The sequence below is a fragment of the Coregonus clupeaformis genome, unplaced genomic scaffold (genome assembly GCF_020615455.1).
Source record: "Coregonus clupeaformis isolate EN_2021a unplaced genomic scaffold, ASM2061545v1 scaf2951, whole genome shotgun sequence".
Lineage (NCBI taxonomy): Eukaryota > Metazoa > Chordata > Actinopteri > Salmoniformes > Salmonidae > Coregonus > Coregonus clupeaformis.
The window spans coordinates 37,085-57,115 of NW_025536405.1; the positions used below are offsets into that span (position 1 = coordinate 37,085).

The 20,031-nt window shown below is 41.5% G+C and overlaps 2 protein-coding genes and 1 pseudogene across 3 annotated transcripts; all 3 read left to right on the top strand.

Moving 5' to 3' along the window:
- LOC123489282 lies at positions 1-1,838 on the top strand (annotated as a pseudogene).
- A 7,507-nt stretch (positions 1,839-9,345) lies between these two features.
- LOC121578691 (serine/arginine-rich splicing factor 6-like) lies at positions 9,346-12,625 on the top strand. The gene is made up of 7 exons (XM_045219971.1): positions 9,346-9,452; positions 9,617-9,768; positions 11,266-11,387; positions 11,538-11,740; positions 11,892-11,954; positions 12,199-12,379; positions 12,437-12,625. The coding sequence occupies exons 1-7, from the start codon at positions 9,346-9,348 to the stop codon at positions 12,623-12,625; spliced, it is 1,017 nt and encodes a 338-aa protein (XP_045075906.1).
- Positions 12,626-13,698: 1,073 nt separating this feature from the next.
- On the top strand, positions 13,699-19,297 carry LOC121578690 (serine/threonine-protein kinase Sgk2). 2 transcript variants are annotated; one of them, XM_041893078.1, is made up of 13 exons: positions 13,699-13,834; positions 14,036-14,068; positions 14,251-14,303; positions 15,385-15,442; positions 15,559-15,642; positions 15,803-15,934; positions 16,035-16,147; positions 16,345-16,381; positions 16,480-16,566; positions 16,652-16,747; positions 16,900-17,055; positions 18,541-18,630; positions 18,754-19,297. In XM_041893078.1, exons 1-13 carry the CDS (start codon positions 13,742-13,744, stop codon positions 18,910-18,912), a joined length of 1,191 nt encoding a protein of 396 aa, XP_041749012.1. In that variant the 5' UTR covers positions 13,699-13,741; the 3' UTR covers positions 18,913-19,297. The 2 variants fall into 2 exon arrangements, with proteins under 2 accessions (XP_041749012.1, XP_041749013.1); XM_041893079.1 differs by lacking the exon at positions 14,036-14,068.
- Positions 19,298-20,031: the final 734 nt, after the last annotated feature.

A 20,031-nucleotide genomic window follows, 5' to 3' on the forward strand; every position in this document is an offset into this window, starting at 1 on the left:
ATGTTAGAGCCAGAAGCCAGTGTCCAGAAGCCAGTGTGTGTTTGTGTGTGTGTGTGTGTGTGTGTGTGTGTGTTCTTAGGCCTGAGTGGAAACTCCACTGTGCCTGTCTGAAACATAGCACCCTCTGCTGTTTGGAGTGAGAGCAGCAGACTGAAGGAAACATCATATACTCAAGGTGTCCTTCCCCCTGTACTGCAGTTCCTGTTTCTCACACAGCTTGTTGTCTGTCTCTCTGTGTTTCAGCAGAATGAGGTCAAAGAGGAAGAGGAGGGAGGGACCAAGGCTCTGTCAGAGGAAGAGTTGCGGGCCAGGATAGAGGACTTCAACTCTACGGTCTCAGAGAATGGCATGAAACTGGTGAGTGCTACAACATGTAAAATATACACGGTGCTATCTAGAACCTTAAAAGGGTTCTTTGGCTGTCCCCATAGGAGAACCCTTTGAAGAACCCTTTTTGGTTACAGGTAGAACCCTTTTGGGTTCAATGTAGAACCCTTTCTACAGAGGGTTCTACATGAAACCCAAAAGGGTTCTACCTGCAACCAAAAAGGGTTCTCCTATGGGGATAGCCGAAGAACCCTTTTGGAACCCTTTTTTCGATGAGTGTACTAGTATGAAGTACTGAATCGGAATTTACCATTATAGACACACATGCATCTCTCTCTCTCTCTCTCTCTCTCTCTCGCTCTCTCTCTCCCCCAGGGTGCTGATGGTTTGTACACTGGCTTCATTAAGGTCCACCTCAGACTAAGTCGACCAGTCACGGTGCTCGCTGTGGAGGGGGCGGGATTAGACGGACAGGCGGGCCAGGCGGAAAGACACGGTCGGCCAATGATGGTGTCAGAGGGCCAGGAGGGGGAAGGAGCAGGGTTGAGTGAGAAGCGGACGTCGTTCTACCTGCCCAGTGATTGTGTGAAGCAGATCCACATCAGTAGTACTACCACGGTTAAGGAGGTCATACAGGGCCTGCTGAAGAAGTTTATGGTGCTGGATAACCCACACAAGTTTGCCCTGTACAGACAGACACACCGTGATGGACAGGGTGAGTTACACACACAGATTACACGTATATACATTCGCACATTTACATTCTGTCCCCCTACTGAGTGTAGGTTTGAAGATTTCTGATAATATGTGGATGTGGAATCTAATGTGTCTTTCCTTTGTCGTGTGTCTGTGTAGACCTGTTCCAGAAGCTTCCTCTTGTGGAGTGTCCTCTCGCTCTGAGACTGGTGGTGGGTCCAGATCCTGAGCTGCTTAGCTTTGTCCTCAAGGAGAATGAGACCGAAGAGGTAGCGGTAAGACAAACACAACCCCCCCACCCCACATACACACACACATACCGTGTGTCGTAAAATCATTAATTGCTACATGAATGCCATCTTTAACATCACTAATATCGCTCTCTCTCTCTTTCGCTCTCTTCCTCTCAGTGGCATGCGTTCTCGATTCCTGAACTGCAGAACTTCCTGGTGATTCTGGAGAAGGAGGAGGCGGAGCGTGACAGGTGGTGAGAGGAGAAGAGATTCACAGCCTACCGACAGAGCTTGCAGAAGGCACTACAGGAGCATCAACCCTGACCCCTCACCCTTGACCCCTCATCTCTCACTCTGACCTTTCAACCCTCACCCCTCTGTTGACCCAGGGAGAGACAGGAACCCACTCAGGCTTACAGACTCCTATTCTCCCCTCAGGACACGGTCAGCTCCTCCCTCACTCCTCACATCCCCTCTGGAGAAGAGAGGTGGGGTTAAGAAAGGATGGAAAGGGAAAAAGGGACTGTTTGAAGGATGAGTGGACAGGATGCTGGAACAAAAGAAGTGTGTGTATCCCTGGGAGTAAAAGACACTGAACTGAATGACCCTCTGACTTCTTTGGGCTCAGATATCTCGGTTTGATCTGACAATCTGACCTGATGGGTCTTCTAATGTTACATTGAATCTCAGTTTGGTCTGATAATGTGTTTAAGATTCTACTGCTGCTGCTGCTACTGCAAGTGTTACTTACGCATGAGTCTCAACTTTCTCTATCTGCCCCAGTGCCCATGCATAAAGATTTAGGACTAGAACAGACATTACTATTCAAAGCAACGCTCCATGGTGGGTGGACCATTTGGAATGTTCCATTACTTGATATTTATGATATCAACTCTCATGTTGTCCCTGCATGCCATCTTATCCAGGGCCGAGGGTAGGATATGGGGGAGGGTATGGTTGGATTGGGAAGCAGGGTTGGTATTGTGGGGTAAAGCTGTGTAGGGTTAGGGTGTGGTAAAAGGAACACCAGAATCCATTCTCATCTTCAGACTCCTCTCATATCAGTCCCAGGGATGTACAGCAGTGTTTCTCATAGAACTGCTCTATTGAGCTCAGAAGGCTACAGAAGCATAAGAAGACCTGAACTCTCTGTCCTAACTTCTTTATCCAGCACTGAAATGAACCCTCTATCTCAGGCGGCTAACTTGCACTTAACCCTGCATCTCCCTCTACCAGAGTAACCATGTTAGTGTGGGAGGTCTTGTGCAGACAGGCTTGCATTTCATAGGTAGATGTTATTCCCATAGACACTAGTCTCTTCAGAGAGCCATTTGTGTACCCTGACTGCAGTCACATATATAGCGACATACAGTAGGCCTTCTATACCCAATAGATATCCATCCTGTTATTCATTAACCCATTCTACGTAAGCATACAGTATGTAAACAATCAGCACAATCAGTAACCATTCCTTCACTGCTTGAAACATCTGCTGGTGTTTTAAGCATTTACAAACAGTTCAATGGGATGCTGATGTTCGGACTCTTTGTGTACCCTTCACCCTGTCATCAATAACCCCTGACCCCTATCTCCTAACCTGGAAATTGACATTTCACCTGATGGGAGACTTGCCATGCTACTGGCCCTGTGTCTGTGTAGAGCGTATGCAGCTGTAACTACTGTTGTTAGAGGCCTGTTAGAGCCAGCCACTCTGTGGTGCTGTGACAGGTCCATGAAGCCCTGCTACTGAGCCGACTGTTACAGGACTGAGTGAATGAGAGGAACTGATGCTTAAACACTGATTGGAGGTCAAGGGTCATACCGCGAGGAGGTATTCCTGGTCAGTTCATGTGGTCAGGAAAAACTCCTGTCCGTAATGTTCATTGAGCTGAGAAACACCATTCTGCCGATCACACCAAAGTTAAGATTATTAAGAGGGACAGAACCCCTGTGTCCCTCTCTCCACAGAGGCAGTGGGAGATCTGACTGAAAAGACGACGTATTGTAGAATAAACCTGTTTTGCAAACTGATTCTGGCCACAGGTCTTCCAGTCTGTATAGTATCCTAGAGAATGGGCAGGAAATTAGGCAGGAAATGAGTGATTATTTTGTAAAAAGGGAATTCTATAATATCAATTATATTTATCTCAGTGTGATGCATACAGTGCGTTCAGAAAGTATTCATAGCCCTTGACTTATTCCACATTTTGTTGTGTTACAGCCTGAATTCGAAATGGATTCAATATTTTTTTTCTCACCCATCTACACACAATATCCCATTATGACAAAGTGAAAACATGTTTTTAGATATGTTTGCAAATGTATTGAAAATGAAATACAGAATATCTCATTTACATACATATTCACACCCCTGAGTCATACTTTGTAGAAGCAACTTTGCCAGTGATTACAGTGTTTTTGGGTAAGTCTCTAAGAACTTTGCACACCTGGGGCCTCATTTATCAATCATGCATAGGCACAAATCTGTGTGTAAACCATGCGTGGGGTCATTCAACTCAAAGTGTGAGATTTATCAAAATGAAAGTTTGCTTGAGTGTGCATACATTTAAGCACAGCGATGACCATGCGTACCCACAGTGCCAAGTGGTGGAATAAGGGAACTGCATGTCAAGCATAGAATGGGGAAAATATGTTGAAAATGTGTGAAATTGTCAAAGTAATAATTAAATCATTTGTTTTATTTAGTTGTATTTCCATTGTGAATTCATGCAACATATCTTGACATGCTATATAATTTGACCACATCAGTACATTTGTTACGATAATAATCCATATAAAGTACAGTAATTTGTTAAAGTATTCAAACATTGTTGAAATGCTATAAAAGACTGAGCTAATGTCAAATCGAATGAGTGATGGCTGATCTTGCTCTGTTTGAAGATTTGGCACACGCTGCATTTAGCAGAAAGCGTGTTTTTAGAGACAGGTGGAACTTTTTCTGCAGAAAGTACAGATTGGCTCATCAGATATAATTTCCCAAAACCAATCTTATTGGATTTTTGAGAGGATTTAAGACCTACTTTAAAAATAGTACTTTAAGGGTACTTGGCAACGGGTACTTTTCAGCGGGAGCTTGCCGATCGGCATTTTACAGCCCTTGCTAAGCCAATGTTTTGAATGAAATCATTAGCAAAACTAACAGTAACAAACAATTTCCATAGACCATCGCACAACAGGTTGAAGTCAAGAGGGCTTTCTTTGCCATGATGCCAATTATGGGTTCCCAAATAAGAACGGAGCAATAGACGGCACCCACATCGCCATAAAATTACCATCCCAAAACTATTTAAATTATGTGAACAGAAAAGGCTTCCACTCGTTATGCGCATGTGATAGGTTATGTGATGCGCAAAAGACGCTGCTGAATGTGGTGGCAAGGTGGCCTGGTGGAACGCACGACTGGTTCATTCTGCAGAACAGCAATGTTGCCTATACGCCTACAGGAAGGAGCTGTTGAGAATGGATGGCTTATTGGTGAGTGTTGCCTACTTATTTGAAGTATATTTACCATTGCTAAAGCAACTTGAGTTGTCGTAATGGTCATCACTTTGTAGCTATGTTTTTTTTATATGGTCAAGCCACAACTGAGCGAGCCAAATAAAATATTGTGGTTGTACTCAATCTTTGACACTAGCACCTCAATATCAGTCTCGAAAAAGTTTGAATTTTTTGGTTATGCTGTTGTATTTCATGGTTGTTCTATATTCCCCACATGCTTTAAAGTGATGGTTTTGACCATATGTTTAATTAGGGGCATTTTGAAACGCAAACCACCAAGGTCGTGCACGAGCACTGAGGCTGAGAACAATTGGTATTTATAATAATAATATGCCATTTAGCAGACGCTTTTATCCAAAGCGACTTACAGTCATGCGTGCATACATTTTTTGTGTATGGGTGGTCCCGGGGATCGAACCCACTACCTTGGCGTTACAAGCGCCGTGCTCTACCAGCTGAACTACAGAGGTTATCTCCTACCAGTGTGCGTATGACGCTCGCAGGATTGTTTGATAAATCACACTTTTTCTATGCATACACCATTCTAAATTCCGTTTGTAAATAATATTTTAGAATAGTTTCTACGCAATATTAATAAATGAGGCCCTTGGATTGAACAATATTTGCACATTATTTTTATTTAAATTCTTCAAGCTCTTTCAAGTTGATTGTTGATTATTCATTGCTAGACAGCCATTTAAGTATTGCCATAGAAAGCAGGTTTTCCTCTTGATTTTGCCTGTGCTTATAGCTGTATTCCATTTTTTCTTTTTTCTTCTTCTCCCTAGTCCAGGGTTTCCCAAACTCGGTCCTCGGGACCCGGAGGGGTGCACATTTTGGTTTTTGCCCTAGCACTACACAGCTGATTCAAATAATCAACTAATCTTCAAGCCCGAGGACCGAGTTTGGAAAACGCTGCCCTAGTCCTTGCCGATGACAAGCATACCCATAACATGATGCAGCCACCACCATGCTTGAAAATATGAAGCGTGTTACTCAGTGATGTATTGGATTTACCCCAAATATAACACTTTGTATTCAAGACAAAAAGTTCATTTCTTTGACACATTTTTTTGCAGTATTACTTTAGTGCCTTGCTGCAAACAGGATGCATGCTTTGGAATATTTGTATTCTGTACAGGCTTCCTTCTTTTCACTCTGTCACTTAGGATAGTATTGTGGAGTAACTACAATGTTGTTGATCCATCTTCAGTTTTCTCATATCACAACCATTAAACTCTGTAACTGTTTTAAAATCACCATTGGCCTCATGGTGAAATCCCTGAGCAGTTTCATTCCTCTCCGGCAACTGAGTTAGGAAGGATGCCTGTATCTTTGTAGCCACTGGTTGTATTGATACACCATCCAAAGCCTAATTAACAACTTCACCATGCTCAAAGGGAAATTCAGCATCTACTTTTTTAAATTTTTACCCATCTACCAATAGATGCCCATCTACCAATAGAGGCATTGAAAAACCTCCCTGGTCTTTGTGGTTGAATCTGTGCTTGAAATTCACTACTCGATTTGAGGGACCTTACAGATAATTGTATGTGTGGGGAACAGAGATGGGGTAGTTATTTAAAAATCATGTTAACCACTATTATTGAACACTGAGTCCATGCAACTTATTATGCGATTCGTTAAGCACATTTTTACGCTTGCCATAACAAAGGGGTTGAATACTTATTGACTCAAGACATGTCAGCTTTTAATTTTGTGTTCTACAAACTAAATTCTACTTTGACAGTATGTGGTATTGTGTGTAGGTCAGTGACACAACATCTAAATTTAATATATTTAAAATTCAGGCTGTAACACAATTTTTTTTTTGTAAAAAGTAAATACTTTCTGAAGGCACTGGTAGTAAACATTGGAGAACAAATTATTATTATTGGCTATAATTATTGTTATCATTGGTGTGTGAGTCTGGGCTGGAGATAATAGTATAAATATTAAATGAGAGGTAATACCTATGTATTCCAGTGACTCTCTCTCATCATCCAAAAGCACATGCCTTCCTGATGCCCATGTCCATCCCATTCCCTTACCTCCTCAACCCCTTATAACCCAACCCTGCTCAGTGTTTAGGCTGTTCCTGCTGGCAGTGCCTTTTGTTCTATGTAGCCTTGTGTGTGTAACTGGGTTCTATATGTCATATCTCTTTTCCTTACCACCTATTTTTGTCCATTATCACCCTTCTCCTATTCCTGCCCTCACAGGGCATATAGAGAGGCCACACAAACAGATCTGAGACCAGACTACATGTCTGTGATGGAACCCATAAGTGTGTGTGTCTGTCTGTGTGTGTCTGTTACATCTACGTGTGTGTTACTTATTTTATGTTTCACCCCCTTCAGCATGGTGTTAAGTGTCAGAGGATGTGGACAATCAATGCTTTCCAGCAATCTCTTAGTTTGGTTTATCTGGAGAATTAGATGTGTATGTAGGTATCTGTAAAGCTGTAAAGAAAAATGAAGAATTAAATAAAATTGTCATCCTTTAATGAGTCTCTCTCATGTCCTTTGAACTCATTCTCACTCTGTTTCCTGGTCAGGAAAGCCCTCTGGATACACTCATATCTCTCGTGTTGTTGTCTTATTGACTTTCTGTACAGTAGCCAGGCCAGCTTCCTCTCTGTCGGTGGCTGTTCTGCCATTCCCCCGAGTTCAACCAGCTCTTTCTAAAAGGTCTCTAGCTCCTCATTTTGGAGCTTTGTCAAATTCTGAGGAGTTTCCCTTCCATTAGTTATGAGTCCCAAAATGGTTTTCTGTGTCTGTGTGTTCCAGAGGTGTGCTCATCCAAGAGTGGAGTGGTTGTAGAGAGAGTGAGAGTAAACTTAATTCATTATGAATCAGTATAGTTTGTTTACAAAGTTAACAAAAACATGGAGAAATAGGTCCATGGATAGTTATGGTAGCTTCAAATTATAGGCCTATTTTTAAAAAAATTTTTTTATTGCTAATAGAAATCAAGTGCACATGAACATTTAGTGGATTTTTGTTTGCCCAACAAACAGTTTGGATTTTTGATGGCCCAATCTCTGATGTGCACAAACTGCACAGAGCTCGCCAGCTTGTAGTCCTAAAAATTTGAAATAAGTTACATTCAGCCATCCGTTCACCCATTCCTATTGGGAAATGGATGGGGAAAGAATAGGGTTTTGTAATACATGCAAAAATAAGGTCTGAGGTTAACACAGGCTATGGGGATATTATACGTTTTGTTCTATGAGATAAAATCACGTGTGCCCAACAAACATTTTGAATTTTTGATGGTCAAATCTTTGATGTACACAAACTGCACATTAGTGTGGCTTAATGTCAAAAAATGTCTGTATGCAATTTAGTGCATGCTCCAGAGCACAAACCATAGAGATAGAGGACTCATCTTTGTATCTGTGCCATTATAGCGTCTGTGACGCCATTAAAGCTGTCTCCATTTTAAAGTAGCCTACTCAATTTTCTTCTTCACGATTGGGTGGGACTTCCAACTTCATTGGCTGATCCCTCCTGATGACCCTGTTGGCGTCATGTCCAACCAGGTCATCAGGAGGGATCAGCCAATGAAGTTGGAAGTCCCACCCAGTTGACTACATTAAAATGGTGGAAGCCCTCAATGGCGCTGCCCATGCTAATGGAGCATTCAAGACAACTGGGAACTCTGGGGGGAAAAACTAGGTAAAATCATGACATCTGTGATCTTAAGGTCGAAAAATCAGAGCTGTAGAAAGAGGCCCGAGATTCCGAGTTGGATGACCATTCAAAATGAATTTTCCCAGTTGGAGCTCGTTTCTTTCCCAGTTGTCTTGAACGTCGGAAGTCGTGGATTTCTGAGCTCCCAGTTGTTTTGAATGCGGCATAATACCACATTTAGTTATAAATATCTTTGTTAATTCTGCCTTTTGGCAACTAGAGGCCTCTATGGCACACACACTGTGAATTTCTAACCACACCCGTGCCCCTACCGACTCCCTCGGAGGGCCCTCCGTTGTCAGTCACGTGTTGCTGACGAAACTCAGAGTTTGACTTCCAGAGAGTGGAAAGGGGATCAATAAACTCATCTACTTCGGGACACACTCTTTACTTGAATGATGCAATTAATGTTCCACTTTTAAATAATAAAACCAGCATGAAATTCTAATTAACAAAGCTCCCCTTTTGTTTTACAAGATACATCTCAGTAACAGTTAAACATTTTAATTTGAGTGGTATTTAATCTGTTACATGTGTCAACATAAACAAACTCACGTGGCATATAATTAGGCAAGCCTCTCTTATTGTATATCAAACAGTGCAAACAACAAACATATTGCGGTGCGTTTAGGGATAGCACTTCGCTGTGAAGACTTGCCCGAAGTGCCTATTGGAGGGTCTAATTGGCACCTACAACCTCAGTTTTGGGACGCTTTTGCATAATGACGGAGGCGCGCGTGAACGTGCAAATGGAGAGAGGAGGGGAAGGGGTAGGGAGTGATTTGGGATTTATGCAGACACACACCCGGGCGTTTTAGGACCTCCATACAGTTAGCTTGGAGAACTCTAGAACAGTATTACAAATACTGGCCAAAATGCCGCGTCTCTATGTCGGCAGATTGAGTTATCATGTTCGTGAGAAAGACATCCAAAGGTTTTTCAGTGGTTACGGGAAGCTACTGGAGGTTGATCTGAAGAATGGGTAAGATTTTAGATAGCTAGGTTCGTGTGGGCAAAATGGCGACTACTGAAGCAGTACAATACCTAGCTAGTTAGCTAGTCAGCGGTTGTTGAGTTAGCCCGTAGACCTAATGTCAGCAATGATTGCTCCTTCTTCTCGCTCACATGCACGATCGAATGTTGCAGGTACGGCTTCGTGGAGTTCGAGGACACGCGTGACGCCGACGATGCAGTTTATGAGCTGAACGGGAAAGAGCTTTGCGGTGAACGAGTCGTCATTGAGCACGCTCGTGGCCTGCGGAGGGAACGTGATGTATACCGTACTGGCGGAGGTGGACGTAGTAAGTGTTCTCTGATAAGTTGTATGTGTAACTACAGCACAATTACATAATTTACTTTTATCAGGTGTGATGATGGAGAGTTCCAGCAGCGGGAAGTAAAGTAATGACAACACTTAGCTACCTGTTCCTTGTAATTGTGTTGTTTTTTATCGCACTGCTTTGCTTTGTCTTGGCCAGGTCGCAGTTGTAAATGAGAAGTTGTTCTCAACTGGTTTACCTGGTTAAAAAAATGTAAAATAAATCAAATTTGGGGGCCGCTGAAATATTACCTCCTCCCTGTAGCCTTATAAATGCAATTTGAATGAAGCACAAGATTGAACGTTATAATAATGTGTTTGGATGTATGCAGTGTCTTTTTTGCTGAAATTACCACTTAAGCCACTTTTAGCATGTGAAAAACACAATTTGATCAAAATACTATTTTATTTGTAACTATGTTTCGTAAACAACCGGTGTAGACTTACAGTGAAGTGCTTACTTACGGGTTTCCAACGATGCTGCTGTTTAAACACGTTTTACCTATAGATCTGCTTTACTGTAAGGTTTTGGTTGGGCATGTTAAATGTAGTGTTTACATTTCAGCTGTGCTGCTTACTTTATGGCATTGGTACAATCTCAATGCACCCACTGCCTGGTTTTTATATGCAAGCAGCCTGGCTGTAATGTAAACTAAAGGATATAGATGCAATGTGTTCATTATACCATCTGACTTCAACATTAACAAAGTCCTTGATGTTTCAATTTGAAAGAGTCCACTGCGGGCTGAATCCGTTTCCCTATAGGCTAAGATGACTGATGATGACTGGCTAAGATGACTGCCTGTCCCGTTTGGCCTTGGCTTTCACCTTAATGTGTGTGTGACCTTTGACGTATGACCTCTTGGCTGACCTTACCGGAAGCCATGATGACAGCAGCCTTTTGCCAATAGACCAGGGTGATGGTGAGGAATCCCATTGGTTTTTCTGTTAAAAAGAAATATCGCAAAAGGTTGAAGCCAAAAAAACATGTCAGTGTTCGCTAACTGTTTCATAAGAGAGCAGTTTGCATCCAGTTGTAAGTCATATGGCATCTGTTGACTGGTACATTTCTGCCAGCTACTATGGTATCAGTTGGTAGATATTTCCCCCCCATTTTAGTAGTACTGTGTGGTTGGGATGTATACCTCTTTGTACAGCAGAATAAATGTAAGCTTGAGGTTGATGAATCAGATAAATTGGTATTTAAGCAAAGAGCAGGAATGCTGTCCATTCCCTGTGACTGCCATGATGCTCAGATGGACATTGGCTGAATGTATGTGTTACTTCCTCTGCCATGGAAATGTAAGACCACATCACTAATTAGTACAATAATGTTGAGTCTAGTGACCTGATGGGTCCACACAGGGATAAAAGTCAGAGGATCAGTTTTAGTAGCCCCCCCCTGAGTTTTCAGCCCCAGTGTAGCCGCTGTAGACTCCCCCACTGTGCCATACTGACTGTTCCGTGTTCTTTAAAGGCAGTAGTGGTTACAGCAGCCGAAGCCGCACTGGCTGGGACAAGTACGGGCCACCTGTACGCACAGAGTACCGCCTTATTGTGGAGAACCTCTCTAGTCGCTGCAGCTGGCAGGACCTAAAGGTGAGCACTGAGTCTCAAGTCTCCATTTTATATTTTATCCAACCTTCTCTTAAAACAGGGTCCAAACAACAGGACAAACATATTTGTTTCAAGAACACTCATTTTAAAAATGTGCCTGTTCATTTATTCAATGTGTTTTTTGGTTGACAGGACTTCATGCGCCAGGCTGGTGAGGTGACCTATGCCGACGCCCATAAGGAGCGGACCAACGAGGGGGTGATTGAGTTCCGATCCCGCTCGGACATGAGGAGGGCCCTGGACAAGCTGGACGGCACTGACATCAATGGGAGGAAGATCCGCCTGGTGAAGGACAAGCCTCGCCGCCGACGCTCCTACTCTGGCAGCTGCTCTAGGTCAGGATAGGTCTGGACTTACCACACCTCTTAAATGCAGCCTTTGGGTCCTTACAGCCCTAATGTGGAAGGTGTTGTAGGTTTCGTTTGCTGTCATTCTAGTACCAAAGCTGGTTAGTTACCAAAGCTTACAATGTGTTTGATCTCCCAGGTCTCGCAGCAGACGTCGCTCTTGCAGCAGAAGTTCTGGAAGCCACTCCAGGTCACGCTCACGGTAAGAACACTGACCAAATTGCATCTGCGCTGCCCAATAACTCCAATACTTCACAAGGCTGGGGTAGTTACATAGATGAATACTTAGTTTATCCCAGAGGGGAAATGTAATTGTGACACAGTAGCATAGAGACAAGCACACATACTTTACAAGACAACTATACAAATACAAGACCTAGTTTAAATTCCTGTGTGTTTGTTCTCCACAGGTCACTCTCGTGCAGTAAATGGCGCTCTCGCTCCAGATCTGACCACAAATCCTGTTCTAGATCTGGGAAGAAGTCCCGCTCTAAGTCCCCGACCCGCTCCAAGTCTCGCAAGTCCCGTTCCAAGTCCCGTTCTCGCTCCGGCGCTCACAAGTCTCGCAGCTGCTCGACGAGCCACAAATCTCGCTCTCAGTCCCACACACGCAAGTCTCGCTCTAAAGTAAAATCTGAGAGGGGAACCAGAGGCCGTTCCAAGGATAAGTCTGTCAGCGACAAGTCCCAGAATCGTTCCCCACCCTCCACAGAGAATGGAAACGGACAGCGGTCCAAGTCTGCCTCCAAGTCTCCCTGCCCACAAGAAGACCTTCACCAATCCAAGTCCCCAGCCAAGCGCTCAGCCTCTGGATCCCCCTCACGCTCTAAATCCCGCTCCTGTTCCCGATCCAGGTCGACTTCCCAAGATTAAATCCACTTGTTTAAGTAGGAAGTATGAAAGATTGTTTGAAAATAATTCACGAATCGAATGCAGCTCCAAGTGTTTCAATTTGTCCCTCTCTGAGCACTTGGTGGTATTGAAGTTGTGATTGTAGTACGATAACATCTTTCATGTTTTTAACTTTGCATGAGAACCAGTCTGAAAGATTGTAGATTACTATAGAACGCATAGTAGAGTTGTTCTCAGTTTCCTTATCTTTCTGAGATTGCTTATGCTTCATGTTAAAGATACTGGTTGATGATGTTGGTCTTTCAAGAGTCAATTAATTATCTTCTAATTTTAAAAACCTGGTTCTCACCACCTTCTGCATTGCTTCATTGAATCTCTGGTATTCCAGTATCATATCGTGATTGCTATAGGTAGATGGCAAGGTATTACGTTAATACTATCTTCACAAATCTAAAATAGAGGGAAATGAAGAGCAACAATCACACATATCTTTTTCCATAGAAATTGTTCTCCCTATGAAGATACTTTTACTTTCTTTGAAATGTTTTGATTATTAATTATGCTAATTTATATTGGTTTATTTATTGGTTTCTTTGCTGTTGGTGTAGTTGATGCTGTCTGTATAGGCTAGACAGCATTAGTAATGTATTGGCTATTTTCAAAGAGAAGATGTATGGAAAATGTCACTGTTTGCCCTGAGAAATCAGATTATTTCCCCCCTAAACCAATCTGCTTTTTAAAAAGAAAATGTGTTAAGCGTTCATGTTTATAAACAGTCTTGATATGTTTGGCTTTGACTGTCCTATTATTTGAAGTGGTCACCATAATAAGATGTACCTAATTAATTGCAGTAAAATGTGTGTGTACAAACAGTATGTGTAAAATAATATGTGCAGTTTGGTTTGTTTCAAAAGGAAATATGTTGAGACAACTAGGCTACAGTATTAAATTCCTGAGTCCTCTTGGTGAATGCACCTTTGAATTTGACAAGTAGTTTGAGCGTATCAAAACTCTGTATACATGCCACCATGTGGGTTTGCGTAATACTTGTTTACAGTGATAAAACCTGTTGTGCGCAAATGAGTTTGCGCCAGTCTTCTGGATGTCCAGCATCAGTCAATTTCTTACACTTTACATATGCGAGAATCTTCTATGAATTTACGCTATTTTCTCTTAGATTTTGGACATAAGACTTGGCCAAAGATACTTATTCGTCTGAGACTTGAAAGGGTAAGATCATTGATCAACTTAATGCTCCTGCTGTATTTGTTTATTAGTTACATTTCATCAAATTTGTGTATACTACTAATGTTTATTGATTTCTAGTTTCAAGTCGGTATTTAAAAAATTGTTAAGTTATTTTGAGATCTCCTATTTGATGGTATAAATAATCAATTTCTGTTCAAATGCCGTTGACTGCCACCCCGATAGGCACAGAAAAGAGACATGGATAATTGGAGTCAGGTATATTTGAATGTATATTTTCCAATCACTTTTATTTTCACTAAATGACATGGTGTGTGTGATGGTTCATTATTCTATAGCTATTATTTGTCCCCTCTGCAATCAATCTAATCAATGAACATGACATTGTTTACTTGAAACCATTTAGCACAGTAATATTGTCTCCTCAAATTGCTTCACAGCTTCGATCAGCAAACTCCATTGAAGTCAACCTTGGTCACTCACACAATCATCAGTGAGTAGCCAGGCGTTATGACAATATGCAACAAGCAATGTGGATACACACACTGGGATCATTGTTGCAGTCCACACTTCAGGTCATGATTGTCTAATAATAAAAATGTAAATACTGTAGATGTTGTAAATGTGTAAGAAGTGAACACTAAACACACTACTAATACTAAATGAACTCATCCCAAATTATTGGCACCCTTGATAAAGATGTTCCAATAATTATTAACCCTATTTTGTTGTATTACTTGTTAAACAAAATCTTATTCTCTGAGCAATTGTATTAGTATAAATTAATAAAATTTTCAACTTTTTTGGAGCATACAATATAGGTCAGTATTTGTATTTATTTTAGTATGTTTTGCTTGTCTTTATCAAGGGTGCCAATAATTTTGGACCTGACTATCTCTAATTAGTGATATTTTTTTTATACAAGTTACAAATTAATTGTTATTTAACCCATATTTTACCAGGTAAGTTGACTGAGAAATCATTCTCATTTACAGCAACGACTTGGGGAATAGTTACAGGGGAGAGGAAGGGGGATGAATGAGCCAATTGGAAACTAAGTTGAGAGGTAAAGCAAGTTAGGTCAGGAACAATTGTAAAGGAAGGGATTAAGGGCAGGCCGCTGAGGCCAGAGGGAATTGTAAATCCATGTCTAGCTATTTTCTGCAATGCACTCACCCAGCATATAGCAAACACTGAGTGGATAGTCGTTGACAGATGAAACATCACAACAATAATGTTATTGTTATCAACACCAGCATGCGGTCTGACTGAGAGATGACCCTCCCAGGCTTTATCATGGTTTGCACAAAAAAATCAGATCCTCTCTTATTGACATGAATGAACTTGTTGGCAGAACCCTGAGGATGTGTCACTATTTTGGCAACTGCAGCCCTGTATATACACTGGTATTGGTGATATCTGGGGATGACGTGGAAGGGCTTTCCGCAGAACAAAGAGATACAGCAAAGCCTTGCCTATACATTTAAAAATCTAAAGACACTATATACTATAGTACAGTATACTACTAAAGCCATTTGCCTCTTTCATCCACACTGTTCCCTCTTATGTTTTAGTGCCAAGCCATCAGACTTTGAAATCCTGGCTATAATTGGGAAAGGAACATTTGGAAAGGTAGGGTCATCTTTGGCAGTGCTCTCTAAATTGACAAAAGTGCTGTTGGTGTATAACCAACAATGATATACTTTGTGTTATTACCTTATTAGGAATCAATTTTGTTTTGTCCCCAGGTTCTTCTTGCCAAACTGAAATCCGACAACAAGTTCTATGCTGTGAAAGTGCTGCAGAAAAAAATCATACTGAAGAAAAAAGAGGTTCCACTCAGCTTTTCACATAATCAGTTGAATTCTGAATATAACAGTAGATTAAAAAATATTTATAAAAAAAGGTGAATATACTGTCAGTAGGAGTGGGTTTAACAATAATGATTCACAAGTGCTGTATTTATTTGCCGCTGGATTCTTCTATGTGAAGCAAAAGAACATCATGGCAGAGAGGAATGTGCTGCTCAAGAGTATGAAACATCCCTTCCTGGTGGGGCTCCACTACTCGTTCCAGACCCCAGAGAAGCTCTACTTTGTCATGGATTACGTCAATGGAGGAGAGGTACGATATGGAATAAAGACATAGGAGAGAATCTTCTAAACTTCTCAAATAATGGGCAGCGCTCATTTAATTTACTTCTACTTTTGATATTCCACTGTAGCTTTTCTATCACCTTCAGAGAGAGCACTGCTTCTCAGAGCCAAGGGCTCGCTTCTACACGGCTGAGGTGGCCAGTGCCATCGGTTACTTACACTCGCTCAACATTGTTTACAGGTCAGTCACAGCCGCTCAACAATGTTGACAACTAAGTCTCACCCACTTAACAGCATTCACAGGTCATTCACAGTAAACCCACATGTTCTCTGCTGGTTTCCCATGCTCCCTCTGTGGAAGGTCATTCTGTCAGCAGTGCCTTTAGGCTGTACAGTAGGTTCTCTGTTTTTAAAAAGCAACAATTTTCTCTGTTGTAGAGACTTGAAGCCTGAGAATGTCCTGCTAGACTCAGAGGTAAGTGTATGTGTATCATGAGCTCTGGACTATCGTTATATTAGTTCTCCGTGGGTCAAACAAGGTCACCCTGATGTTTTGACTTGGACCTTCTCCAGGGCCATGTTGTGTTGACTGACTTTGGCTTGTGTAAAGAGGGGATAGACGCAGAGTCCACCACCTCTACTTTCTGTGGAACCCCAGAGGTACATTTGGTTTCTATTGTATATCCTACAGTCCCCCCATTTCCCTTAGTCACTGTATCCACTGACACTGCCTTTTGCTCTGTAGTATTTGGCTCCAGAGGTGTTGAAACAGCAGCCCTATGACCACACGGTAGACTGGTGGTGTCTGGGAACTGTACTTTATGAGATGATATATGGGCTGGTGAGCATAGCCTCTGAAATACCTATTCACATGTACATTACTGTAATGTATTATGGTTCTGCATACTATAGTAATGTATTTATACTTTTCCAATCCAAGTCGGCTACACCTCATTGTGGGTATCAACTCATTTTGTCCTCTGTTCCTTCCAGCCCCCCTTCTATAGCCAGGATATGTCTGAGATGTATGACAACATCCTCCACAGGCCCTTGAGTCTGCCACGGGGGGCCAGCTCTGTGGCGTGTGACCTGCTGATGGGCCTCCTACAGAAAGACCAACACCGCAGGCTGGGTGCTATCGCAGACTTTGTGAGGGAACTTGTCAGAATACACAGGATCAGGATGTCCTCACCGGACAGTCTACTTTCTCTCTCTTTCCTAGATGTATAATTCTTGTGCAACTCATATCTATAGGCTACATTTAGGTTTTTCTTTCATTGTTTTTATCTGGCGTAGCCTAAGATTTAGAGACTAATTGTAGTGCATCAAATACACAACAATTGCAAAATGCTTTTGGGTACTTGGGCAGAAAAAGTTACAGTCGATCCACTGAGGCAAAAAGGACAATGTCGGAGTAAAGAAGAGAAAAGCTGCGAAATGGAGAGTTGAAAATAAATAGAAGGGAGGGCCAAAACAGTAGTCTAACGTTTGGGAAAGATTTGGTGAAATGGTAAAAGAGTATGATAGCAGTGCCTATGTTATGTGCGATGATTGTGAGGCGCTATGCAAATTAGACAGCCACAAGATGGAGACTTCAAAATGGCACATCAAGTGAACTGTACTGTTCAGATGGGTTAAATGGAATAGTAGCCTGAACTCTGGACACTGACTGTAGGTCTATAACCTCTCACATAGCCTAATATAATATTAACTCCTGCAGAATTAGGCATTTCTTGCATGAAAATGATATACCAAATGTACATTTGTATTCAGGAGCAGGCAGCAACTCGAAACAATAGTGGAGAAATGTGATTTATTTATTTCAGCACCTTGAAAGAATTTGTGGTTAGGGACCGTCTGTAAAGGTGGCGGTGCTATCTTTATCAGCATCATAAAAGCTGTTAGTATTTCAACCACATAAAATATGCATCCAAGCCGAACTGAAATGTTATCAAAAACATGTTGGGCTTTTAATTTCCTTAACTTCAAATGTTTCCAGTTTTTTAGTTATTGCATTTTCTCCCTAGTCCCTAAATGTATTTGCTGTGTGAGAGAAGCAGAGATGAAAAAGGAAAGAGAAAAACTTTACAGATGTCAACTAGATTGAAGCATTCATTCTATCGATTTATGACATTCTGGTGAGCAAGGGTGTATTTAGTCTTCTAGGGCAACATAATGACAGAAGAGAAGATGCATGCATCTAATTATAGACAAGTTGACTAACAAAAAGCCTACCAAAATGTTGGAAATGATCTAAAAAGGTATGTCAAAAAATCTTCTGCCATCTCTGACTGTATAGGGCATTGTCTATATTTGTGGGTTGGGGTCAGGTGTGGGCCTCAGATTTTCACTGCCTGGCAGGCAGTATAAGTTAATAGACCAATAAGAAAGAGTTCCAAACCTCCCTGCCAATAACAGCTAGTTTTCAGGTTACATATCTCTGCCATTAGGCCCATCACTCAGACCACCCCCAGACAGTCCTAGCAAAATTGTTGCTTGAGAAATAGTTTTTTGCTAAAAAGCTATTTTTGTTTATTTTTGACAATTTTAATGGAAAACTATTACAGAAATTATTTGATATCGAGATCAAAACGGCTGCATTGAGCCTTGAAATTTTTTGTCTTTCACATATAGCTTGAAGTTAAAAACCATACTTTTTTCTCGCCGATAAACTGGGATGACCTCTACCATCGGAGAATCAAACCTCCATACAACCCCAACGTGGTAAGTGTGTGATACAAATTTGATTTCAGTATTCTTTTTTGTAGAATTAAGATCCATAGCATACATAATTAATATAACATGAATTCAGTATTTTCTGCTGTGCTAAACCTTTTGTCCCAACAGAAAGGCCCGGCAGACATGCAGCACATTGATCCAGAGTTCACCAAAGAGATGGTGTCAGGCTCTGTGGGGGTTACCCCTGAATTCTCCAATTTATCAACCAGCAGCCCAAATGCTTTCACTGGCTTCTCCTATGTCTCCAGTGATGACAACTTCCTCTAATGTAGGACATTCAGATTCTACGTTGCTGCCACCCAAAAGAGACCCAACTTCTCCCGCCCACTTTGTTAAAATGCACCCTTACTGCATTGGCTCTTCACACACATAGACCAAAAAATTATAATTATGTTTATTATATCTCTCTGTAGGATATCGTGTTGGAATTAAAACCTGCAAACTGTGTCCTATTTAATTTTTGATTACTTTGTAATTTTATTTGTAAAGGTGTTATCGTATCTCATGCAGAAATGAACAATGCAAATTTAAAAAACTTTGCAAATAGGCTAGTGCTTTTGATAGATAAATCATTCCCTGAAATATGTGAATGGGGAGTTAATTGTTAACATGTGGCATCAGTTCTGATGTTATAATAAATATGTATAAATTATTTTGTTCTGTTATTTGTGGGCGTCCCATGCATATCTCAAAAAAATCATTGCATATCTGTAGACTTCAATATTTATATGGTAGCCTCAGAAATAAACATAGATTAAGGCATTTAACCAGTGGCGCTGGCCGATAGACGCTAGGGCGCCGCCCTTAAATAAAATTATTTTAAAAAATAAAAATAAAAAATAATAATAATAATAATAATAAAATACATCAGTATGTCAGATATTTGTGTGTTTGAAATATGGAATGCACACAGTAATATGTGTAAGATATGATAGAAAATCATATTCGCAACCTTTCCTCTGCCTGTCAAACGCCTCGTCAGCTCTGGGCGATACAGAAGTGCCCCGAGGAGGCGGGTCACGTAGTAGTTAAGCCAATTGCTAATTTAAGATATGAATGTATGACATAAAATGTAGTCAATAAGCGATCTGTAAATCGAATCAAGGAGGGCGATTATTTTACCGGCTTCAAGCTCGCCCCCTGATAAAATAAGGACCGGGAGTCCAGTGACGCCATTTTTACTAGACAACAATGGCGAACGCAAACGATTACTCCTCAAGACCCAACCCTAACTCGGTGAAATCTCTCCCTTCCAAGATCCGTTTTGAGAGGAGAACTTTGTCAGAGAAAGTTCGGTGAAAGAGCTGGGCCCAGATCAACCTGACTCTCAATCAGACAGCAGGCTAGCGAGAAAGGGAAGCAGTATATGCGCGGCTTCTCCCGTAG

Excerpts from the sequence above, each read along its gene's own strand:
- LOC121578691 (XM_045219971.1), top strand. The coding sequence starts at position 9,346 with ATGCCGCGTCTCTATGTCGGCAGATTGAGTTATCATGTTCGTGAGAAA. Across the intron at positions 9,769-11,265 it reads CCGTACTGGCGGAGGTGGAC|GCAGTAGTGGTTACAGCAGC; the intron begins GTAGTAAGTGTT and ends TGTTCTTTAAAG. Across the intron at positions 11,388-11,537 it reads GCAGCTGGCAGGACCTAAAG|GACTTCATGCGCCAGGCTGG; the intron begins GTGAGCACTGAG and ends TTTGGTTGACAG.
- LOC121578690 (XM_041893078.1), top strand. The coding sequence starts at position 13,742 with ATGCGAGAATCTTCTATGAATTTACGCTATTTTCTCTTAGATTTTGGA. Across the intron at positions 13,835-14,035 it reads TTCGTCTGAGACTTGAAAGG|GCACAGAAAAGAGACATGGA; the intron begins GTAAGATCATTG and ends CCACCCCGATAG. Across the intron at positions 14,304-15,384 it reads GGTCACTCACACAATCATCA|TGCCAAGCCATCAGACTTTG; the intron begins GTGAGTAGCCAG and ends CTTATGTTTTAG.